The 26,140-nt window shown below is 38.3% G+C and overlaps 1 protein-coding gene and 1 non-coding gene across 2 annotated transcripts; both read left to right on the forward strand.

Moving 5' to 3' along the window:
- Nucleotides 1-282: 282 nt before the first annotated feature.
- MRPS31 (mitochondrial ribosomal protein S31) lies at nt 283-25,699 on the forward strand. The gene is made up of 7 exons (XM_027557345.1): nt 283-501; nt 3,891-4,175; nt 8,071-8,226; nt 8,944-9,084; nt 11,866-11,945; nt 15,500-15,643; nt 25,392-25,699. The coding sequence occupies exons 1-7, from the start codon at nt 377-379 to the stop codon at nt 25,619-25,621; spliced, it is 1,161 nt and encodes a 386-aa protein (XP_027413146.1). The 5' UTR covers nt 283-376; the 3' UTR covers nt 25,622-25,699.
- On the forward strand, nt 11,971-12,102 carry LOC113902627. The gene has a single exon (XR_003513888.1). It is a non-coding gene; the product is annotated as a small nucleolar RNA SNORA71 (small nucleolar RNA).
- Nucleotides 25,700-26,140: the final 441 nt, after the last annotated feature.

The following is a 26,140-nucleotide window of genomic DNA, read 5'->3' on the forward strand; positions in this document are numbered from 1 at the left end:
CTTGTCCCCAAGACTCCGCACCCTGGGGTCAGTTCTGCGCTTCATCGGCACCATCTGCACTTCCTCCACTCTCAGCTGGGATAGCTTCCTCCACTCTCAGCTGGGAGATCAGGGTCCCCCCACCCTCTGCGCCACACCCTCGCTGACCTCAGTTGACTCCACCTCTAGGACCAAAATCTCTGGGGTGTGGAGTCGCCTGGGGGCAGCGGCTAGGCTCCGGGCGAATCCGGAACAAATTACTCGCCCCTTGTTGTCCGCCGGAACGCTAAGGGAGAGGAGCGCGCCGGGCCGGGGAACGGAAGCGGGAGTCGGGGGGGCGTGTTTAGTAGAGAACGCTTCATCCGCCGTTGTTCCTAGTGTTGTTCGTTTCTCGGAGATGTTCCCGAGGGTCTCGGCGGTCCTCCCTTTTCGCCCCCTTTCCCGGCTCCCTCTGTGCTCCGCAGGCCCGGAGGCATCGGCGGCCACCGTTGTGCCCCTCGCTTCTCCGCATGGAACTGTCAGGTACCGCGTTTCCGCGCTGGTGGGCCCGCAGGTCTCCAGGCACCCCCTGTCCCGGCTCCGGCACATTCAAGTTTAATTTTTCTCCGGCGTCCTGGGGTCCGTGTTATGACCCGCGAGAGCTTAGAAGCTGCCGCTCTAACTCTGAGCAAGGGAAAATCCCAGAAAGATAAGGTGACTTGCCCAAGGTCATAGCGTGCGTGGGGAACAGCTCCGGTCACAGGCCTGGGCCGCTGCCCTGTGCTCTGCCTACCACCTACCGCCCCTCATCTCTCTTCCCGCTTCTCCCCTCATTTTATCCAGGTTCCAGAAAGCTAAATTCTTTTGTTTTATGTGCTTTTTTTAAAACCTCCCAAGACTGTGATGGTCTTATTCTTACCTTCATTATTGAAAGCGCTGATCTTTATGTCAGCACTGGGGTTATGCCCCGAATACACAGTCCTGCCATCGCAAAGCTTAGAGTTCCACCAAGTAGGCAGTTAAAGTATAGTGGAATAACCGCTGAGATAATGTGAGTTGCGCAGAATACGGCAGAATTCGTCGAACAGGTAATAACTGGATGAGCAGAGACGCCTGACCGTTGTAGGAGAGGTTCAGGGTGTCCTTTCTGCAAAGAAGTCTGGTAAAATCTGAAGGGGTCCCAAGGGTTTGAGTTAGCCAGGAAAAAAAAGATTTGCAGCATCAATTCAGTTTAGTCGCTCAGTCATGACCGACTCTTTGCGACCCCATGAACCGCAGCACGCCAGGCCTCCCTGTCCATCACCAACTCCCGGAGTCCACCCAAACTCATGTCCATCGAGTTGGTGATGCCATCCAACCATCTCATCCTGTGTCTCCTCCTGCCTTCAGTCTTTCCCAGCATCAGGGTCTTTTCCAATGAGTCAGTTCTTTGCATCAGGTGGCCCAAAATACTGGAGTTTCAGCTTCAGCATCAGTCCTTCCTATAAATATTCAGGACTGACTTCCTTTAGGATGGATTGGTTTCATCTCCTTGCAATCCAAAGGACTCTGAACAGCCTTCACCAGCACCACAGTTCAAAAGCATCAATTCTTTGGTGCTCAACTTTCTTTTATAGTCCAACTCTCACATCCATACATGACTACAAGAAAGTTAGGTCGGGCTAGAGTTTTATTATTTTAGTGTTATGCAATTACTATTAAAATACTAGTTATTGTTTGTTTAGTGTTATACATACATGATTTTCCTGGAATAATATAGATTACTTTCAGTAGGGCTAGAGCAGTGTTGGAAGAAAACATTGAAGCACAGGTTATATGTCAGATTCAGTCTCCTGATTGTCACCTTTCTGTTATGATACCTTTAGTGTTAATTTGACTTTCACATGTGAAATCGTAATTAGCGTTTTCCTGAATTCATTGGTACCACATGTTGAGTATTGCGGCTCTTGTCTACTGATTATAAGGATACTGATTATGCAGTTGGTTTTCATTCTGATTTTTAAGTATTTTGATGTGTTACCCTCTGACAATTTTATGAACAGATCAAAGAGTTTCTTTCAGCATTTTTGGAAAAAGCCATTTTCTCTTTCATTAAAGGATTTCATAAAAGTTTCATTAAAGGGTTTCATAAAGGGCTTTCCCGATGGCTCAGCAGTAAGAAATTCGCCTGCAGTGCAGAAGACACAAGAGAATTGGGTTCAATCCCTGGGTTGGGAAGATCTTCTGGAGGAGGGTTTGGCAACCCACTCCAGTATTCTTGCCTGGAAAATCGCAGAGTTGAACACGACTGAAGTGACTGAGCAGGCACACAGTAAGCTACCACTTACTAGCTGTGAGAACTTGAGATACTGTTTAACCCATTGTCTTATGCTGTGTCTTGAGATCAATGGCACCAAGTCTTGATTAAATGCAGATCCTTGGGCCTGATTCCAGACTTACCAACTGAGAATGTCAGGAATCCATGTTTTAAATAAGTTCCCTTTTTGATTCATATAACCTCTAGAGGTTAAGAACCACTCATTTAACCTATTTGGGCAGCAGTTTCTTCTATAAGGTGGAAGAATATAATAATACACCCTGTCCTGTAAGATTGTAAGGATTAAATGACGTAGTAACATGGCTACTCGGATGTGGTCCTGACAGGCAGCATCAGCCTTACTTGGGAACCTGTTAGAAATGCAGACTGCAAGTCCCTCCCCAAATCTGCTGAATCAGAATCGCTGGTAGAACCAAAGAATCTGTGTTTCAGTAAGTCCTCTAGGTAGTTATTAAAGTTTGTGAAAGTGTTCTAGCCTGTTAGCTTCATGAAAGTAGGGACCTTGAGATTCTTATTTACTAATGTATCATCAGTGCCTAAAATAGTGCCCAGCACAGAGTAGATAGTCACTATATTTAATCATGACTTTCATAGGTTATACCCTGTTACCAAGACGAGCACATTCACTAGTTTTTAAGGTGCTTCAATATTAACTATATTAAAAGGTTCTTAATGCCACAAAATATAAAACTAGACATTTGGGTTCCTTAGACATTTGGGAAATCTTTTTCTGCATGAGTTTGAAATAGATGGGATCGTTTGTGGTGTTCTTTTTCATAAATGAGTCTATAAAGAAGAAAGCAGAATGGCAATTCTAGCCAGTAAATATTCTTTTTTTTCTGTCCCATTTTAGTTTACAAAGAGTGAGTGATTGGTTAAATGACATTGGTAGCTCAAGTGAGAAAGTCGAAAAGATTAGAATCACAGCCAGGACTTGTTTTTTTTTTTTTTAAGAAAGTAACCTTTGTTATTGATAGAAGTTTCTTTATTTCATATTGTTTAATTGTGAGATACTCTTATGTCATGTTAAGAACAAGAACTAGGCAGTCTGTTAGTTTTGGGGTTAAGAATAATACATAGAAGTTTATTAACCGTGTCAGTGTTTTGCAAAGTTTTTAGTGTTGTGGAACACATAGACAGTGATATTGTATTAATACCAAACCTTGAGGTAAGTGGAAGGAGGCAACAGACAGGCACTCCAGGAGCTGCTGGCCCCGAACAGCCTTTGCTGGGCTCAGGTGGGCAGCATCTCAGCACACCTGTAACTTATTTTTGCTCACCAGTGTGTCTTAGGCCTTAGTGAGCTCTGAGCTACATGGCCCTGGGTAAGTTACATCTCTGGTTTCCAGTTTCCTTATCTGCAAAATGGGGATAATACCTACCTTATGGAGTTGATGTGGGTGTGAGAAAATATACATAAAATGTTGCACAAAACTAGGCACACAGTATGTGTTCAAGAAATGTTAAGTGCTGTTCTTACGGTTGCTAACAACAGGAATAAGCAAAAGGGAAGGGTTTGAACTGAAAGAAGTTTAAATCCATTGAAGCAATGTTTTGAGCCCTGGCTCTGTTATTTTGCATTATATTTCCATTTTTTTTTCTTTAATCTTTTCAGGACAAAATGTAATATCCAAAGATATTTTGGCACTAACAGCGTGATCTATAGCAAGAAAGATGATAAGTCTGTTCCAGCCTGTGAAATTTCCAAAGAAACGGAGAACCAAGGGAGTACAAAGGAGAATAAGAAAAAAGACTTGGTAAATATTATTAAGGGCATGAAAGTTGAATTAAGCACAGTAAATGTACAAACAACAAAGCCACCCAATAGAGGACAACTTAAAAGTTTGGAAGCTGCAATTCGCAGACTTCAAAAATCTCCGGAAGATGCCCCCCAAAAGAGGTAAATTGAATTGCAATTTGAATTTTTTTTTAAGTAATTTTGGAAACTCCAGTAAACTTTTTCTTTCAGAAAAAAAAAAATTTTTTTAATTAGAGTACATTGGAGGTATGGAATTAATGAAGACTAAAAATTAGTTTGTAAACACAGAGACTAATAATTAAATGAGTAATACTGTTATTCTTCTATATTTAAGTGGATATCTGTATAGAGTCTAGAGAGAGGAAAAGAATAGTGATCTAATTGAGAATTCCACATTCTTTTACATATTTATCAGTTGTTAACCACATTTAATTGCTTTAAGCTGTTTATTAACAAATTATTTACATCCTGATTTGAAGGTAGCTTTGTATCTCTGAAAGACTTCTTTATTTGAAATTTCATTAAAAAATTCCACCTAGTGTAAAATTTTGGCATGTTAATTACACCTGTTTTATATGACTTCCTTTGACCAGTAATTCCAGGGCTCTCAGCTTATGTGGTTTCTTAAAAGTATTATTAATTCCTTGTGCTTGTTAAAAGAGTATAATTTACTGAATCTGAGTACAATCATGATATTTTAGCATTTTGTTGTAGTTTCTATGTCAAGATTTTGGTTTAGTTATATATAAGTATATAAATAATGATTGTACCAACGACATCATCAGTAATAAGAAATGTGGCTTTAAGATCCCTGTCACTTAGCAGAATAAACAGATAATACAGATTTCTGTACTCAGTGACTTAACACTTTTTAATTAATTTTTATTACAGTTGCTTTTCAATGTTGTATTAGTTTCTGCTGTACAGGAAGATAAATCAGCCATACATACACCTATATCCCCTCCCTTTTGGACTTCCTTCCCATTCAGTTTAATTCATTAAAACGTAACATTTTAATGGAATTGTTTGATTTCTATATTGTATCAAAACTACCACTGGAAGGCATAACTAGGTAGAGAGTAAGCTAATATTGATAATATTCAAACACACATTTTAAAATATTTATGAAGAATGAGGTTTTTTCCCCAGTTTCCAGACCTGTTTATGATCCCTTTTGCTTTTTTATTATAATTTAGTTAACTGTTAATGAAGTGGTTCAGATGTGTTGATTGCTTTGCAGAGATTCAGTAAGTGAAAAGTGAAAGTGAAGGTCTCTCAGTCGTGTCCGACTCTTTGCGACCCCACGGGCCATACAGTCCCTGGAATTCTCCACGCCAGAATACTGGAGTGGGTAGCCTTTGCCTTCATCCAGGGGATCTTCCCGACCCAGGGATCTAACCCAGGTCTCCCGCATTGCAGGCTAATTCTTTACCAGCTGAGCCACAAGGGAAGCCCAAGAATACTGGCGTGGGTAGCCTATCCCTTCTCCAGCGGATCTTCCCGACCCAGGAATCAAACTGGGGTCTCCTACATTGCAGGCGGATTCTTTACCAACTGAGCTAAGAGGGAAGAGATTCAGTAAAGGTAATTTTTAAAATTGCTTTCCAATTAGGTATGAATGAGACAAGCATTAAAGCCTAGGAGAATTCTGTACTCAGACTGCTTTGTGTTGTAAGGAATTCCAGATGCACAGATCCACTGGTTTGTCTGGTGGCTCAGAATCTGCCTGCCAGTGCAGGAGACTCAGGTTTGATCCCTGGATCAGGAAGGATCCCCTGGAGGAGGAAATGGCAACCCACTCCAGTTACCTTGCCTGGAAAATCCCATGGATAGAGGAGCCTGGCGGGCTACAGTCCACGGGGTTGCAAAGAGTCGGACACGACTGAGCAAGTAACATAGACAGATGCACAGAAGTAGGTTAATCATTGACTGATTCATGATGCACTGTCATTGCTTCGTGCATGGCCTGCTTTTAGTTTTTTATTTGTATTACGTATTGAAACCTATGCACATTTATATAGATACCATGGATGTGTAACTATTGCCCCCAAAGTTAGCAGCATAAAACAACCAGTTTTTAATGCTCATGAATTCTGTGGGTCAGCAGTGTGGATGGAGCACAATAAAGAAGGTTAATCTCCACCCCACAATGTCTGGCCTCAGCTGGAAGACTCGGAAGTTCAGGAGCTGGAACCGTCTGTGGGTTTGCTCACTCTGGTCTGGCAGTTGATACTGGCTGTTAGCCGATACCTTAGCCAGAACTGTTACAGAAACACCTGTGTGTGGCCTGGGCTCCCTCATTGCAGGGTGGCTGGACCCCATCTTCACCTTCCCATCAGTAACCTTCTGTCCTGAGGCAGCCGCTGTTGTGATTTTTTTTTTTTCCACCTTAATTTGGGGAGTGTCCGGAGAGAAAACGAGCCCCTAGGAATTGTGTAGTTTTTATGACCTAGCCTTCGACACTCACTCTCATTCCTGTTCCATACTGATTTTTGAAGGCTTCGTGCTTTCTATCACAGCAGCTGCTGGAGAACCATCTTCACAAAGATATGGTGACATAGAAAGGAATATATGTTAAAGCTGTGAACTACCTTGACTTAGTAGTTCACAGTCGCTGACAGACATGGCTGATATTTCCCTGAGGTACTCTGGGGTGCCTTAGGGCACAGTTTGGGAACCAAGGTCCAGGTCTGTATTGAGCTCCCTGTGAGAGGCCCTGGAACCACATCTTTTAAGTTTCTTAGAATTCCTGTTGTCTGAAAGGTACTCGAAGGCACTGTCTAAAATCTTTCTAACATCTTAGGTTTTTACAGTCATGTCCACAGCTTTGGATCCAAATATATCATGAAACCTAATAAGACCCCTGGTGGGCACAGTGGTAACCAAAATTTCTAGCTCCTACTTTAATTAATATCCTCTTTACCAACCACCTGCTCCGATTTCAGCTACCTATTCTTTAAGGTCCCCTTTCTTTCAGTTTCTGGTAACATTGATTTACATACAACTCTCACTCACAGCTTCCTTGAGGGTCTCTTTGAGGCCAAGCTTCAGGGATTTGGGAACTTCAGTTTTCATGTTACGCATCATTTCCTGAGATAGAAAGCCAAGTAAAGTAAAACAGTAATTTGGATCCCACTAATTGAGATGGTCCTATGATGAAGTTTTGATAATTACCATATCTTGCCGTTCTTGTGTTATCTATACCTTCACTCGCTTTCCATCTCCCACTTGATGATTTATGATCCCCTCTCCCTGGGTAAAATTTACGTACATTAAAGTATACAGATTTTAGCGGCAGGATACTGACAAATTGATGCGTGTGTGGAACCCCCACACTTTCCAAGATGCAGAGCATTCTCCAGCTTCACCTTCCCCATTGGTAACCTTCTGTCCTGAGGCAGCTGCTGTTCTGATTTTTTTTTTCCCACCTTAATTTGGCCTCTTGATATAAGTAGAATCATGCAAGATACACTTTTCTTTAATCCAGCTTCTTCCATTCATTTTCATACATGTGACGTGAGCTGAGTACTGTTCGTTGCATGGATATGTATCACAGTTTATCTGTTCTGGTGATAGTGCTTTGGGTTGTTTCCAGTTTGGGGAGATTTTGATTAAAGCTCATATAAACAGGTTTCACAGCTTTTATATTTGCTTGCAGTCTGTATTGTTTTTAAATAAAATGGCATCTAATTTAAAAATCCACAAATTTATCCTTTTTGAGGCTGATCCCTCATCCCTCCACCTCCATATATTATTCTGAGTTAGTATTGTGCTGCATTAAGGATCCATTAACTTGAACTTTCAGCATTGTAACACTTATTATAAAACTGATACCTCATATTTAAGAATTCTTTTTTTTTTAAGTTTATTGAAGTGTAGTTGATTTACAATATTGTATTAAGAATCCTTGATTTTGTTAGGAATTGAATGGTGCTTTTCGAATGACAAGAAGTGTTTTACCCAGGAAATCAAATTTGACTTTCCACTGAAGTCATGCCTCTGTCTCTCATTTGTTTTCCATGTTCTCTTTCTGAAGCAAGTCCCTGAGCCCGGAGTTGGTGGCGGCTGCGACTGCAGTTGCTGACTCTCTCCCTTTTGACAAGCAGACCACCAAGTCGGAGCTGCTCAGGCAGCTCCGGCAGCACGAGGAAGACTCAAAGGCTCAGAAGGATGGAGAGAAACCCAAAATTAGGTTAGTGAGTCAGATAGCCATGCCAGTGGCGCAGATACCTCCAAGAGGCTGGCTTCACTCAGTGCATGCCGAGCAGTATACGTAATATATCCATTCGTATATAAAGTATGCCTCGTAAATATTAGCAGTTTGATGTCTGTTATAACTCAAATGTTAATAAGGAAGATCACAGTTTTATAAGACCAGTGGAATGGTTAAAACTTCTTTTGAGACGTTACATAATTCTTGTCTCTGAAAAAGAAGTGGTACGTTCAGTAATGTTATTAAAAATAATAAGTAACAGAATAAGAATTTCTCTGAGAAGATTTTTTTTGTTAAATAATGTGCTGATTTTAGGCACAATATGATCACTCATTTTATTTGTATTTGAACAAACGTAATGCAGCAAATAAAAATGGCTACATTTCAACTTTAACGCAGCTTTTTAATTTAGGTGATAGGGATACAGATACTGATTGTATTTCCCCTTCTCTGGATGTGTGACAGTTTCTCATGAGTGACACCTTTAATCATGTTTTGAATGAACTTTTTTGAATAGCACTTTTAAAAGAGCAGCAGCGATCTTAGTGGTCTGTGGTATTGATAGACAACATGTAGTCTTTTATTTAGACGTAACTTTTCTGTTCATTATTAGTATATAGAAGTGAAATAAAAATTATATGAATCTCATGTTTCAGAAAGTTCATTACTCTTCCATAGCCCTTTCTCTTTTCTCAGTTTCAGTAACATCATATCAGATATGAAAGTTGCCAGATCCTCCACAGCGAGAGCTAGCACACGACCCGTGCACCAGATTCAGTTTGACGAAGGGGCCGATGATTTTGTTGACCGAGAGGAGACCGCTGATCTGAGAAAACGGTACTCAGGCTCTGCACTGTATTTGATTTGATTTGTTGAACTGTCGATTGACTCTGTTGCCGTGTATATTCTTGCTGTTGGGTATCTGAGCGTCACAGATACATTTACATCTGTCTCCATAGTCTCTGCTTCCCATCTCCTAGAAAGGAAAAGGTGTACTGGCTTTAGCAGCCTTCCATTTTCTATCTTGTAAGTCGAAATGGGCCCCGCCTCACATTTGCCCTGGTTAGCGGTCTCCCGATTTAGAGTAAGTGGAGCTGACCAAACTCTGAACACACGAATGTTTTGTGAGAAGCATTATTTTTCATTCTGATGTTGCATGTTCATGTAGCCTTTACCTTTCTCTAGAATCATCTTTCTTCACACCTCAGAGGAAGGACCCACCATCAAAAAAAGGAAGACCCATTATAATACCTTTAAGTGGTAGCTTATCTGTGGCAATCTCAATTTGGTAATTTGTAGTTCTTAAAGATGCTAAGCCATGTCTTACATAGTTATTTTATAGTAGAAAGCTGCCTGTGTTTACGCAAAGTTTGTGCTTTTTCTCCTTGAAGCCTATGAAGTGATAGTTGGGGAGAGAAAGCCGAATATTTAGCATGGTCTGACAAACACTAACTGAACTTTATAGCAGCATGTGCTTAAAATTGGAGGGTTTTCTGTGTGTTGCTTATTCCATGGATTTTGTTCTACGTATAATCTCAGGAACCTGAGTTAGTGCCTTCTGGGTATTAAATTATTAATTTATACAAGAGGATTGGAAAAGATGGTCAGCAGTTAATAAAGGAAGTTCAGAGGTTATAGTGACTTTGGAAGGTTATTTGAATTAAAGTAATTTGTATATCTATGACATTGAACAAAGTAGAATGTGTCACTTGGAATTTAACTTAAGATTCCCCCAATAATGACCTATATGGGGATAAAATCTGAAAAAGAGTGGCTGTATTTATTTGTATAACTGACTGAGTTTGCTGTACACCAAAAACTAACACAGCATTGTAAATCAACTATACTCGAGTAAAAAAAAAATTCCACAAAACACCCTAGAAAAGTTCACAAAGAGCTTCTCCCAAAATATTTAACTGTAGTCATCTTTAAATCAGTCTTCGAGTCAGTCTTCTCTGAAATGATTCCATGCAACTACATCAGAATGCTATATCATAGGTTGATTTTTAATGATTTGAGCTGTCATCAAAAATTAGAAGGCAACAAGGCAGAAGCTAAAAAAGTAGGTTTATGTAGGAAGGGGTTTATGTGTTTATGATGCCTGCATTAAAAAGCTGCTTACAGGACTCTAGAATAAGGGGAAGCAATGATGAGATACCAGATTGTTCACCTGGTCTGACTTGGAGCAACCTGAGACCACCCAGGCCCAACTGATTCCTTCCATTAGAGGTGGAGAAGTGTGAATCCCAAGTGCTGGCTTTGAAGCCACGCTGGCCTGCACTGTGCATCTGACTAATTCTGGGACTGGCCATCTTTCATGGTCCTGTTGGTCTGTTTGCCTACCTGTGACATGCTGAATGTGAAGCCCTAGGGCATGGCTCAAATGGTAAAGAATCTGCCTGCAAGGCAGGAGACTCAGGTTAGATCCCTGGGTCCGGAAGATCTCCTGGAGGAGGGAATGGCTACCCAGCCCAGTATTCTTGCCTGGAGAAACCCATGGACAGAGGACCCTGGCGGGCTACATACAGTCCATGGAGTCCCAAACAGTCGGACACGACTGAGCTACTAACACTTTCACTTATTTAATTTTAACATGATATTTTAAATTTTTTCAGTTAGTTTAATTTAGTAGAAAAAAGTAATTTGATCCAGAGAAGAATTCAGTTATTTTAAAAGCTAACCTTCCAGTTCATAACTTAGTGTTTAATCTGCCAGGAAATTTTTTCAGGTAAGTATGTGAATTGATGCATAAAGCAGTTGATTAAAACGTACAAAGAAAAGTTACCTATTAACTCTGTGACATTAATTTTGAGTTAATTAAATAGTGTTGTAAATAAAGTTAATCATAATTTTAAAATTACAGAACGATCACTTTGCGAGTGTCGATGTTTTGATTTTTCTATACAGTCTTTTATAATTATAATTTGTAATTAAGCAGCATGCAGTGTTTTCTACCCTTAAAGGAAAACAAATGTGGACTTTAACAATTTCTAACTTAGCATATTTTGATGTCTTTCCACAACATCAGATTTTCTAAAACCTTAATATGCAATGGATCAAATAAAAATTGTAGCAAATTAAGCTGATCTTTGCAATTAAGTATTTTGAAAGTTAAATTGTTGTAACTGCTTTGCTGTATTGTGATGCAAAAATTCAGGTGAATTTGTTCCTATTTTTAATTGTCAGTCCTAAAGACATGTGCTATGCTATGCTAAGTCACTTCAGTCGTGTCCGACTCTGTGTGACCCCATAGACGGCAGCCCACCAGGCTTCCCTGTTCCTGGGATTCTCCAGGCAAGAACACTGGAGTGGGTTGCCATTTCCTTCTCCAATGCATGAAAGTAAAAAGAGAAAGTGAAGTTGCTCAGTAGTGTCCGACTCTTAGCGACCCCATGGACTACACCCTACCAGGCTCTTCTGTCCATGGGATTTTCCAGGCAAGAGTACTGGAGTGGGGTGCCATTGCCTTCAAATGTCTGGTGTGGGTCAGTGGAATTAATTTTAATTTTTTTTTTACTTTCAATTTTTATATTGACTTTCATATAAAAGTTTCCTCTCAAACAATTTTTGTTGACCATGTATAAAAATATTCATTAAAATATTTTTTTTCTTTTTCAGTTTTAGGAAAAATATATTCAAGGGGAAGAGACTTAATATTTTTGAGCTTAAGCCAGTTACTGAAGAGGCACCTGAAACAGGTTTGTTAAGAAAATAAGACTGTTCTCCTGCATCGAAAGTGATTGTGGGCTGCCTGTGCCCTGGTCATTGATACTGGAGGGAGAGGAGTTGCTGAAAGATCTTTCCCAATGTTTGAAGAGCCTAGCCATCCATTCCAAACCCTGGAGTTTTCACACACTAGCAAAAAAAGTAACACTATTTCTCAGGCATGGAAACCTTCTATCTTTGAAAAATGTCCTACTTTGATTGCATAATAATCAAGTATTTTGATATTCTGTCCTGTCATTGACCATTCATACTCATGTTCAGTATTGTCTGACTCTTTGTGACTCCATGGACTGTAGCCCTGCCAGGTTCTTCTGATCATGGGATTTTTCAGGCAAGAATATTGGAGTAGGTTGCCATTTCCTCCTCCAGAGGATTGTCCCAACCCAGGGATCATACCCCCATGTCCTGCATTGCAGTGGCTTCTGTACTCACTGAGCCATCAGGGAAGCCCTGTCTACCTGGATCTTGCTTGTTCATGTAGTTGTTAACATGCTTGTGTTGGTCAGGTTTCCCCTTTGAAATGTTGCAGCCCCATGGGACACAGGAGGTAAGTACTGTCCGCTTCAGGGATCCAGATCTATAGAGTGGCTGCTAACCTGGGTTAAAATGTTAATGGTCAACTATTACACTATTTGCAACACACCTCTGTGTTGTTAGATAAAGAAAAATTGTAATGTCTGCCTTCTTACTATCTAGAAGAGGAGATGTCATTTATAGATGCTAACTTGTAGAAATGCTTTAGAGATTATTTAGGAGATGGGAAGGAGAGCATTCAGGAAATGTATTTGGTGGACTTGTAGTGTTTTTTCTTAACACACTTAGTCGGTTAGTTTTTGTTCTCTTTCCTCTTTCAGCAAGAAGTCCAATTACTTAGTCACCATTTTAATCCTAAGTAAAAAAAAAACTAAGAGTGTCCTCTTGCTTGACATTAAATTTGTTTTACTGATAAAGTGAAGGAACTCCGTACAAATGATCTATTCTTATAAGTGACTTTCATTTCTAAACATTGTAAGTTAGCTTTTTGAACCTTGGTAGAAATAATTTTAGTTCTGATATTTAAGTTCCTAGGCCATCTTCCAGTGGCTCTATCAGTTATAAAAACATCTGATTTTCCCACTATTCAGTAAATCTCTTGACATTAGTGGCTAGGTCTCATTGATTTTTGTATACTGAATAGCCCCTAGCCAAGTGGCTTACAAATAATAGCAATCTGTTATCTTAAATCTTTTAACAAATTAAGCTATAAATAAATACCATGGAGAAAAGGCATTAATTCAGTCACTGTTTGTTCATTTAAACTGAAAATGAAACTAGGTGACCAACTCCCTTCTTGTATTGTGACAGCTGCATTCTGTCGCAGATGATTGATGAAAAGGAAGTGCAAAAGCACAGACATGGAGAATGGATCACCTCTCCCCTGTTGAGGTGGCAACTCTTTTTTTGGCTACACTGCACTAGCAGGATCTTAGTTCCCCAACTAGACTAGGGATTGAACCGGGTCTCCCAAGGTGAATCTTAACCGCCGGACCTCCAGAGAATAACAAAGTGGCAACTCTTAAGCTTGCCTCCTAAAGGGAATTTGTTGACAGGGTAGCTACTATTGTCTGCCTAATGAACAACCAGAAGAAGCACATGGATTCTTGAAGGAGCCAGCTTGCTTTTTTAAATCACGTGTCTTATTCCTAAAATTTAAGATGAGCTGGCCCAGAGGTACTGAAAATATATGTATTTTCTAAAATAATATTAAGTGATTATGCTCTATAAAGGAAAGTAATGCACAGATTTATATAAATGTACTCTATTGAAGGCATTTTAATAAGCTCTGCTTGCATGAATCTGAAGCAAGTCTTTTGTTCCCAATTAAGTTCAAGCATAGCAACAATGTGCACACTTACATTTAGTGTTTTTCCACTGCTGTTTCCCTACCATGTGTTGATAAAAATAATGCCTGACATGTTGTTGGCATTCATTAATTATTTTTTGACTGACTGAATGAGTTCTTCCATCCCATGGTTCCCAGGTTTCGCTCCCTGCTAAGTTCTTACCACTGCTGCAAAGGGTGGTGTCTTAGACCCAACTGCTTATCCTGGAGTAACCTAGAGCTGAGAGGCAATTTAGCCTCATGGAAAGAGTTTTGGTGTTGTGTAGATCTTGATTATTAAAATTAAGATTCTGCCTTACTAACCTCTCGGAGTCTCCCTTTTCCCACTTATGAAATGTGGGTAATACATACATCTCAAGGATTAAATGAGATAATATAATTAAAATGTCAAGTATGTTTGGATGGACTTCCTACGTGGCTCAGTGGTAAAGAATCCACCTGCCGATGCAGGAGACTCAGGAGACACAGGTTCAATCCCTGGATCAGGAAAATCCCCTGGAGAAGGAAATGACAACCCACTCCAGTATTCCTGCCTGGGAAATCCCATGGACAGAGGAGCCTGGTGGGCTACCGTCCAGAGGGTCACAAAAGAGTCGGACACTACTTAGCGGCTAAACAAGAGTGCCTGGAACACAGTGGACGTTCAATAAATAGTTTCGACTCTTAATGATGATTATGGAAAAAACATAAGTTGATCAGTGTCCACTGAACAAATTTAAAAGTAACCATGATAATTAAATTATTTTCTGTTATGATTACTCTAACTGTGGCTAATTAGCCTAGCTGCTGGAGTCTTCTCCTTATCAGATGTACAAGACCAACATACTTCATATTAGTGGTCAGTGTGGGGTCAGGCATAGTCATACATGAACTTCCATGTACAGATCTATGTATGGATCCTTTTGAGTAAATAGGAGTAAAATAATGGTGTGATAGGTGTATTCTTAACTTCTTAAGAAACTGCCAAACTCTTTTACAAAGAGGTTGTACCATTTTACATTTCCACCAGCAACAATTGGTGAGAGTATGACTCATTCTTCAAAGATGTCTTGAATTTCCAAAGGAAATAAATGATTGAAATGTGATATGGTGATCATAATAAGCTAACATTATATTACCTTACTCAGAGTTGGTTGTGAGGATTAAATGGACTAATATATAAAAAGCATTTAGCACAGAGTAAATGCCCAGTATACATTAATGGTATTATCATTGCCATTGTTATTGTAGTTTAGTTTATATTACCTTAATTTAGTTTACTTATCTTGACAGACTAAAAATAAACAGTCTAGAGTTTAAAGATCAAAATCACATGTTGTATAAAAGTTTTCACATTCGTCAAAAGGATCCTTGAACAAATGGACGTTTCTTTTCTCCTTTTCAGTAGAGGGGACTGTGAGACTAGGGGTTAATTACCTAGCATTGTAGTAAAAACAAAAGTTGAGGCTTGCAGTCATTGTGGTTGTAGTCTTTATATATAGTTTTTGTTTCCATTTTAGCTATCAGTGACCTTTCGTTATATACTGTTTAATTATGAGTTTCAAGATCTGAAAATATATTGCCAGTTTAGAGGTGATGATAACATTTTTTAAAGAAAGATAATTACATAGAATAGTGCATATTTCAAACGTCTTTATTCTACAGAGGCAGCACCTTCTCTTTGGGATGTAGAATTTGCTAAGCAGTTAGCTGCAGTCACTGAACAGCCCTTTCAGAATGGTTTTGAAGAGATGATCCAGTGGACAAAAGAAGGGAAATTGTGGGAGTTCCCAATTAACAATGAAGCAGGTAAGTCTTAACATCAGAGGTTTATAAAACTCTGATTGAGATTAATCTGATAGATGTTCAGTTGTAAGTTCTGGATATTTACCTGAATTTCAAAACTTAGTGTAGACATCTTTGTGATGTCCTAAAAGAAATCTGATGGTGTTTTTAAGAATACTAAGATTTCACTTAATTCTGATTGTTCGATAAGAAGGTAAAGTTATATGGCAGAAATGACATCATTAATTTCTATGACATCCCGGTGTTGAAAACTGCAAATGACAGTTTTGTGCTTGCTAAACAGGAGATAACCTGGTAAATCTTCTAATACATTAAATACTGGGTAAGGTCATCCTTCAGTTTGGGGCAACGTTACAACTCTTTAAGTCATACACTAGTATCTTTTATTTGAAACCGTTGCTTTAACGAGGCACATGTTTCTTGTATTCAAAACCTCTCAAAGCAAGTATGTTTGGAGACTTTGAACTTCCTGGGAACTCTGGCTGCATACCTAGATACTTGGAGCTGGTAATAAACTATTATCTACTTTCCTGGAGATCTCTCTGGAGGTGTTACCTCTTCCTCAGTCAAAAGGAAAACAGTATTAACTATGCTATTTATTTTTTATGGCACCCATGATAATCATCAGCCAAACATGCCATTGAATATTTATAGGTGTATTTTCAGTTAGAAGAGATTCATTTACTTTTATGGTAAGATTAGCTAGAAATTGCAAACACCTCAGGAAGACTTAAGAAAAAGTAGTCCATATTTTAACCTTTGTAATATTCTGCACTGTAATATTTTAATTTTTGATAACCTTTCATTTGTTTGGATAAGTGGAGTGGAGTTTAAATAGTCTTATATTTACATATAGTAGTATTTTATATAGGAAAACTTTAGGAACTTACACATCCTTTAGCAAATTCTTAATATTTTAAATATTTGTATGATATATTCAATAATATAGAAATCTGTGTTTCATCTATTACATAATGTACATTCTGGAAGGTATCAGGGTAAGGTGAAAAAACAAAACCCAAATCCACAGACTTGTTTGTATAAACCTGAATACAGATTCCAACTCTGTCAGTTATTAGCCATTTGCCTCTGAGGTAATAATTTAACCTCCTGAGCTTTAGTTTCCTCATCTGTAAATTAAAGAAACCTCATTGGAAGAATGTATGAATTAAATCAGATAAGTTAGTGAGTTGCTCACTACAGTTCTTGGCATATAATACTTAGAAATAAATGTTAGTTCCTTTCCCCTCTTGTATGTGATCATAGAATTTTAAAGTAGCAAAAAAAAAAAAAAACCCCAAAACTAAGAAATACAATCTATGATGTTAAGGGAAGACTTTGTTCCATATTTGTTGAAGCTTGGATGTTCCAGGTCCTCATGGTGACAGACATGTTTTAAAACCCATTATTGAGGTAGAATATGCGACTTGACTTAAGAGAAACAGCGAACCGTGGTGGTTAGAGTTCAAGTGCCTGAGTGAGGCTTAATCTCTCCCAGCCTCAGGTCCTCCATCTTATAAAATGATAGAAATAGTAATAGGACTCATTTTATGGGATTCTTCTGAAAAACAAGTGAGTTTATACAAGTCACCATCATCATCCCTGTTTGTACAACAATGATATTGTGAGGGGATTTGCTATTATAAGTATTTTCTCTTCTATAACATTTTTAAATCTCAAAATATTCACAAGGATATTGTGTATTTTCTAGGTCCCACCAAATAGGATCGTAGGAAAGCATGACTTGGTGGTACATTGTCATCAGCAGTGAAACATTTCAGTTCATCAAAATCTTGTGTGTTCAGATGCTAAAGAATTTATCTTAGATTTGGCCTGGTTTTCAAGAAAGTGTGATTTCTGCAAAAGGGGAAAAAAAACCCAAGCATGTTTTCTGGTCAGGTTGGGGAGATAAATGTGACAAGTGTCCATATACACTGTACACATTATTGATGTTTTGGGGTCAGAAAGGGAGGTATCTCATTTCCAGCTCCTGAAGGCAATTGTTATCTGAGTGAAAAACAGGAAGGGGACTGTGGAAACTTTCTCACTTTGATCACCCGCCTCAGCACATACTTAGGATCTTCTCAGTACGTTAATAAGAGGACTGGCCTTAGAACCTGGAGTCTTAGCCCTTTAGAAACGTTCTTTCATGTTTCTTATACTTCGGATTTAAGAGTAATGAAATATCATGCTCTCTCTCCTAATAATTACTTTCATGAAGATTTACTTCGATACTTTTGGAAAAAGATTCCCTCCGCCCCCAAAGAAAAAACAGGCTTACCATGTCAGGTTGGGAACACAATGCTGAAAGCATCTTAAAGGCACGTCCTGTGTTTACAATTTACTTCCCAGTGTTGTGTCTTTCTGTTACATTAAAAAAAAAAAAAATTCTGTTGTTTGTTTTGCCACTTAAAATGTAAAAATTGACTTTCCAATTTGATGGGTTTTTTTTTTTTTTTTGGCCAGTTAAGACCTGGCTTGTCCCTTCTGATGTGCTTTTCCAGTCCAGAGATGTATAAGAACCATTGCTGCTGCTGCCAAGTCGCTTCAGTCGTGTCCGACTCTGTGTGACCCCATAGACGGCAGCCCACCAGGCTCCCCCGTCCCTGGGAGTCTCCAGGCAAGAACACTGGAGTGGGTTGCCATTTCCTTCTCCAGTGCATGAAAGTGAAAGGTGAAAGTGAAGTCGATCAGTCACATCCATCTCTTAGCGACCCCATGGACTGCAGCCTACCAGGCTCCTCTGTCCATGGGATTTAACAGGCAAGAGTACTGGAGTGGGGTGCCATTGCCTTCTCTGTATAAGAACGGTTAGGTGGAATTATTCCCAGTAGATTTTGCAATAAGATCACTTTTATTTTAGCTTTGGCTTTATCTAAATTTAATCCCATTTTTATCATTATCCAGTTAACAAGAGTCGTGCTCTTGAATATTCATCAGCCATGTATATACCACCAAATTACAAGTGTCTTTGAAATGCCCTCCAAGAGTAATTCTCAATTTGGAGGCTTCAGTGGGCAAAAAAGCTCAGTCATGGATGTCAGTCATGCTTTTATTTTTCAGTTGGTTTAAATTTGTTCACTTACAGCATGCCATCCTTTGCCAGGGTATCTGGAATGAATGCTATGACATGAGCTAGCAAGAATAGTTTAAAAAGCTCAGAATTACCATAAAACTCAGTGGTTGTTATGTGGGAGGGTATAGTGTGGAGAAAATTGGGGCAAATATAAAGATGATTAGGTCTGTGTTGTCTGAAACAATCTGCTGGTTGTTTCAGATGGTGGCCAGTGAACAAGAGCTGCAGAGTACTGCCAGGAAAAGAAATAAGTTTTGACAAAATAGAAGTGAAAACAAGTCAAAGTGAAAGTGAATTTGCTTCAGTGCTGTAATATACTCTTTGTCAAATTGGTCGTTGCTATTAGCTGGATTTTACCTTTTATTTGCTGTACTGTATTTTTAGCTGTAGTCAGTAATATTAACACATTATTGACCAGGGGATTTTTGCAGAAACTAACGCCTGTGGCGTTAATACGTCTCCAGTCAATAATGTGTTAAATGGCGTTCACTAATATTTAAAGCAGAATTAGACACAGATTTAACCTATGTTGCTTTAGTTGATTGTACACCACTGGGGTTTCCTTCTTGTCTTTAATTTTCCACTCTTATTTTTTCCTTACTATATTTTGTTTCTTTTGCTTATTAAAAAGTATTTTAAGCTATAGAAATGAATGTATGAAAGTTTACTCACAAAAACGTAATACAGAAGAATAAAGAATAAACTTTACCCCTCAGTTCTCTTCCCTTTTCCTGAAGCAACCATTGCCAGTAGTTTGATGTATGTCCCCACATCCACCTTAAATGATAGTCTCACATTTATCTGTTGTTCTGGTCTAAATGGGGCCGTATGATATATATAGTGTCCTGTAGCTTTTAAATTTTATTTATTTTTATTTAGCAGTCTGTCTTAAGCATTTCCTTGTCAGTACATAGAGATCAACTTTGTTTTAATAGTTCTATAAAATGGGAACTATTTATGTATTTTGTACTATGCCATTGTATGAATGACTGAAATTTATTTTTACCATTTTCCTATTGATGAATAGAGCTTTAGTGAATCCTGTTATACATATCCTTCTGTCCATGTCTGAGTACGTTAATTCAAGGGTCAAACAATAGGCATATTTTAAATTGCAATAAATATGAACACATTCTCTTCTAATAAGATAGCCAATCGATCCTCCAGCTGGTGAGGATGACTCCACCGTTGGTGGGAGTGGGGAGGAATGATTCACTAATCAGCATACAGACTTTCACTTAATTCCCCTGCTTATCAATTAAATGATTCATTCCTCTTTTTGTTTTAGTTTCTCCAAAAAATAAAACTGCCCATCTTCTTTGGGAGATGGATGGTGTAGTTATCTAGAGGTACAGGTAGAAGATGGATCATGGGAGATCTAATTATCCCCTAAACCAGTTTTAATTAGTCTTCTGTTTTTTGTCCCTCATCCCCATTCCTAATTTCAGTGGTATATGATGTCACTAATTTCCAAAGCCTTTGATGTCTGTTTGCTTCTTAATTTGGTTTTAGCTTTTTTCAACTCAGCTGAGTCAGTTACTACTTATCTGTCCACTTTCCTTCTAACATTTTGGTGGTAACTCCTGTTACAGTTTCATTTTCTGTTCTGTTTATCTTTGAACTTTTTAACTTTTTATTCCTTTTACTGCCATTTAGTAGGTGTTAAAAGGGAGCAGAGATTTTAAAAATCATGGTTCAATCTACATTTTAACTAGAAGTCCTTGTTGCTTATCTTTTAACTGTTCAGAGTGCCTTTAACCAACAAAGATTTTAATTTGGATGTAGATCTGTTAGCTTTTTCCCGTTTAATCTATCTGGAACTTAGTTTTGTATATAGTATCCCTTCTTTATCGCTTTCTCTCTTTTTTTTCTTTGTTTTATACTTCCCAGTACTACTTGGCTTTCTTCACTCATTGACTCATTCAGGAAGGATCTGTTCATTATACCTTCTAAGTTAAAAAGATGATTGATTTATCATCTAGAGAAAGAGTAATAAGATAAGATCACCTATGCCCTTAGATGCTTTTCCCCCTAATAGAGCATGTCATAATTTCTGTACTTGTCTAACTCATTATGACTTTATGTCAGAGACAGTTGGTCTGTTAATGATTTAATAAATTAATTATTGATCTTATATTAGCACAGCTATTTTAAAAATAGTTTCTCTTGCACAATTTTCTGTCTTAAGTCTTATATCTTAAGTACATCTAAGGAGACTAATAACCATAAACATTCAATCCAGGAGTCACCCTCAGATTTTTGAGAACAATTATTACCTCGATTTATTATGTTTCCAATGCTACAGACCTTATTTTTTAGCCCTAACATACTCTGTTCCAAATGTTATTGAATATTGAAACCTGCCTTGTTTTTCATATTACATTAGCCATATTGGTATTTTTTTCTTTAAAAGAATATTGTCATGTGGAACTGGAAGCAGTACTTGATAATATGGAAAAGATCTTTAGCACAGTGAGACTTTTTTTCATTTTTACCTCATATTGCATTTTCCCTATTCCTATCCCCAGGTGTATATGCCTTAAAAACAAAACAAAAGTAAAGATGGAACAACATGATTGCCTGGTGAAGTAAACTATTGATAACCATAGAGAATTCTCAATGGGATTCAAGGAAAGATTTTTTTAAAACAATAATTTGTCTGTAAAAATACACATGAATTTAGGAAAAGGGCTAGAAGGATATACGCCATGAAAGTGATTAGTCTTGGAAGTAATTGGCCTTGAAAAATGTGAATAGGAACTTTGGAGGGTTATGGGATAGAGAACAACTTCGGTTTAAAATATCCCTGCATGTCTCTTTTCCTGTATTTCATCGAATACAACATACTTTTGTTTTTCAAAGTTTTAAATATCTCTGAAGCTGATGTATCTTACTATGCTAGTCGGGCTGCAGTGAAGAGATAGCTGTCACTGCCTGTGGATATGCGTCTAAATGTGCACTGGGAGCATCAGAAGAGGCCATAGTGGAGCCCTTAAGAAATGCTGCATCACACATGTTCTTAAAGGGAGGTTGGAAAGCATGGCCACTGACAACCCAGAGTTGAAAAGCCAATTCAGAAGAGTTGGATTCTGAATGTGAAGAAGTCTTGTGTGTTAGTTACTCAGTCACATCCAATTCTTTGCAACCTGTTAAGACTGTAGCCCACTGGCGTCCTCTGTCCATGGAATTCTCCAGGCAAAAATACTGGAGTGGGTTGCCATTCCCTTCTCCAGGGGATCTTCCTGAACCAGGGGTTGAACCCATGTCTCCTGCATTGCAGGCAGATTCTTTACTGTCTGAGCCACCAGGGGAGCCTGAAGAAGTCTTAGGAAAACCTTAACCAATTCTGTTTTTGCTACATAACAAACCACTCCAAACTTAGTAAAACAACAGCTAAGTAATAACTGCTCATGAGCTTATGGGTTTTCTGGTTGGCTTGGGTAGGTGCCTGGGGTTGGATCAGTCTAGATTGGTTTCTCTCACATGTCTAGCTGAGGTTGGCTGTTGTCAGGGGAGGCAATAAGGGGGTTTTATGTCACTCATCATTCATGGGCTAGGCTGGGCTTGTTCACCTAGCTGTAGAGAGTTCCTAAAACAATAGTAAAGGCTTTTCAGGCCTTTGCATTGACTGTGGTAATGTCCCATTGACCAGGCAGGTCACCTGGCCAACCTCGAATTTAAGGGTTGGAGCAACAGGCTGTATCTACCTCTTTATGGAAAGAAGGGCAAAGGCACATTGCAAAGGGTTATATATACAAGCATAGTAGTAGTGTGTGGCCATTTAGCAATCTAAGCCTTGATTTGTTTATTGTGTGTTTTAGTTTTTATAAAAGTGATGACTAGATCTTTAAATGTTCAAATAAAATTCTAAAAATCTCTTTCAATAAGTGGAAGATAATTCTAACTGATGAGATAGCATTTTTAAACTGTTTTGAGATAATTATGGGTTCATATGCAGTTGTAAGAAATGGTAAATATTCCGTATACTCTGTGCCCATTTTCCCCTAGTAGTTATGTCACGTACAAGCACAGGACGGCATACAGCCAGGCAGGCAGCATCCATAGTGTTCCAGCCATGTTCACATGTCACCATTTCACATGTACTCTATTGGCGCGTGTGTTTGTGTGTTCTGTGTAGTTGTACCGTATATGTAAGTTCATGTGACCATCACCACAGTCAGGATGCAGACCAGTTCTGTCACCTCCAGGATCTCTCTTAGGCCGTTTTATAGCCACATTTCACTCACCTCCCACTGCCTCCCCTTCTTAGTCTCTGATCCCTGGCAATCACCAAATCCATTTTCCATTTCTCTAATTTTTTCCATACAAATGGAATCACATAGTGTGTAACCTTTTTTCCGGGTGCCCCCTCCCCCTCTTAGGATAATTCATTCTCTGGAGATTTATCCAAGTTGTTACATGTGTCAGTAGGGGTTTTTTTGCTATTGTTTTTATTGCTGAGTAATATTCCGTGGTTCGAATGTACCTTATTGTTTAACCATTCAACTGATAAGAGACATCTGGGTTGTTTCCAGTTTTTGCCTGTTAACAATAAAGGTGCTATAAATATTCATGTACAGGTTTCTGTATGAATACAAATTTCCATTTTCCTGGGATAACTACCGAGGGGTGCAATTGCTGGGTTGTATGGTAGTTAAATATTACTTTTTAAAGAACCTTTCAAGTTCTTTTCCGAGTGGCTATGGCATATTATATATATAGTTTAGACCATTATCCGTTCTTTGTTAATTTGAAGTGTGAAGCTTTGATTCTTTTTCTTTCTGGTCAGTGATACCCAGTTCTCCTGGCACCATTCATCGAAAAGACTATCCTTTCTCCATGGAATCATCTATGCATCTTAAAGTTGGCATATTCGTGTGGATCCATGTTAGTCTGTTACGGCTTCCATAACAAAATATCACAGACCGGGTACCTTAAACAGCAGAGTAGACTTTCGCATAGTCTGCAGGCTGGAAGTCTAAGACCCAGGTGTTGGCTGTGTTAGTTTCTCTAGAGGGCTCTCTCCTTGGCTAGCACATGGCCACCTTTTCATTCAGTTGTGTTTTTTTTATCACACATTATTTATATTAATTTCCAACTGTTTGAAGATTTTCCTGCTGTTTTCCTGTTACTGATTTCTGTGTTGATTCCTTTATTATCAGAGAAGATACTGTGTATTATTTCAGTTATTTTAAACGTGTTGACGTTTGTTTTGCGACCCAGGCTATGGTTAAACTAGGTGAGCGTTCCATGGTTGCTTGAAAAGAATTTGTGTTCTGCAGTAGTTTGGAGTGTTCTGTAGATGTCAGTGTAATCCTGTTGGTTAATATTTGGTTCTTCTGTGTCTTTTCTAATTTTCTACTTGGCTGTTTTATCAGTTGCTGACAGTGGGATAGTAAAACTGTAATTGTGGATTTTTCTAATTCTATGTTTCTATCAGTTTTTCTTTCATGTATTTAGAAACTTTTGTTTGGTGAATGCATAATTCAGGTTGCTATCTTCTTAGTGGGCTAATCCCTTTATTATGTAATATTCCTCTTTCTCATATTTGCTCTGGAGTCTGCTTTATCTGATGTTCATGTAGCCACTCATGCATTCCTTTTTAAAAATTAATGTTAGCAAGATATGTCCTCCTTCATACTTTGAACACCTGTGTTACAGGTGTTTGAAGTGAGTTTCTTGTCTACAGCATGTAGTTGGATCATGTTTTTCTTTTGATTGGTATAGGCCATTTACATTTAAGTAGTTATTGATTTGTTAGGATTTAAGTCTCATTTTGTTATTTGTTTTTGTTTTTGTTTTTCATTTTTCTGTTTCTCACTCCTCTGTTTTTTCTTGGCTTTCTGTGAGTTGCCTGAATATATCTTAAGAGTCCATTTTATTTTATGTGTTTTTTAGTGTAGTTTGTATAGTTTTCTTAGTGGTTTCTTTAGATATTAAAATATCCATTAGTAATAATTACTGCTCCATTTTGAATATTTGTAAAATGCTAAGCAGTGTAAAAGAGTTTTACAAGCTTTCTGTCTATTTAATCTTTAATCTTTACAAAAACCCCATGAAGAAGGTGCTGTTCTAATAATACTCATTTTGTGCCTGAGGAAACTCATGTTCAGAGAAGTTAATTTGCCCAGTCACATAGTTGTTAAATTGGTGAGCAAACCTCTGTCTGACTCTAATGTTCATGCCTTTAACTGTAATACTACCTCATTAATGTTAGTTTTATAGTATAGTGGGGGTTTTTGGATTAATTTATTTATTTTAATTGGAGGCTAATTACTTTACAATATTGTGGTTTTTGCCATACATTGACATGAATCAGCCATGGGTGCACATGTGTCCCCCTGTCCAAAACCACCCCCCTCCCACCCCACCCCCACCCCATCCCTCTGGGTGGTCCCAGGGCACCAGCTTTGAGTGCCCTGTTTGATGCATCGAACTTGGACTGGTCATCTGTTTCACATACGATAATATACATGTTTCAATGCTATTCTCTCAAATCATCCCACCCTCACCTTCTCTCGCACAGTCCATAAGTCTGTTCTTTGTGTCTCTTTTGCTGTCTCGCATATGGGGTCATCATTACCATCTTTCTAAATCCCATATGTATGTGTTAATATACTGTATTGGTGTAGGTTTTACATTCAAAATTGTAATGTATTTTGTCTCATTTCCTAGGTTTTGATGATGATGGTTCAGAATTTCATGAACATATATTTCTGGATAAATATCTGGAGGGTTTTCCAAAACAAGGACCAATTCGCCACTTCATGGAGCTGGTGACCTGTGGCCTTTCCAAAAATCCATATCTGAGTGTTAAACAGAAGGTTGAACATATAGAGTGGTTTAGAAATTATTTTAATGAAAAACAGGACATTCTAAAAGAAAGTGGCATAAACTTTAGTTGAAGACCATGGAAATTTTTCTTTCAAGCTGTTGGAGATTCATATTATAACTAAATAAAATAATTTTACTAGAAGTTTTAATATACTGTGTTCATTATTGTATCTGATTTGAATGATAGAAATACTAAATAATTTAAAAGTATATATGGTAGTAACTGAAAAATATTCCTGCATGGAAAAAAAAATCACCAGCTTTTATGGATTCAACTAGTAATTCTAAACAAAAAGAATATCTTAGAATTAGTAATAAGACAACTTTCTCTAACCTTTTTCTTTTCATGCAGTAAGCATACTTCTTTGAAATATAATTACCATATATCTGATGTCATCAGAGGGCTATAACAGTTGAGAGGATTTACAAACTTACATGCATGGATTATATATAAACATGCAGTTTCTATATTTGCGTATTTGTGCTCAGTTGTGTCTGATTCTTTGCAACCCCACAGACTGTAGCTCACCAAATTCCTCTCTCCATAGAATTTTTCAGGCAAGAATACTGGAGCAGGTTGCCATTTCCTG

Source organism: Bos indicus x Bos taurus, chromosome 12 (assembly GCF_003369695.1).
Source record: "Bos indicus x Bos taurus breed Angus x Brahman F1 hybrid chromosome 12, Bos_hybrid_MaternalHap_v2.0, whole genome shotgun sequence".
Lineage (NCBI taxonomy): Eukaryota > Metazoa > Chordata > Mammalia > Artiodactyla > Bovidae > Bos > Bos indicus x Bos taurus.

Coding starts and splice junctions, on each gene's coding strand:
- MRPS31 (XM_027557345.1), top strand. CDS start 377: ATGTTCCCGAGGGTCTCGGCGGTCCTCCCTTTTCGCCCCCTTTCCCGG. Junction 4,176..8,070: donor GAAGATGCCCCCCAAAAGAG/GTAAATTGAATT, acceptor CTCTTTCTGAAG/CAAGTCCCTGAGCCCGGAGT. Junction 8,227..8,943: donor GGAGAGAAACCCAAAATTAG/GTTAGTGAGTCA, acceptor CTCTTTTCTCAG/TTTCAGTAACATCATATCAG.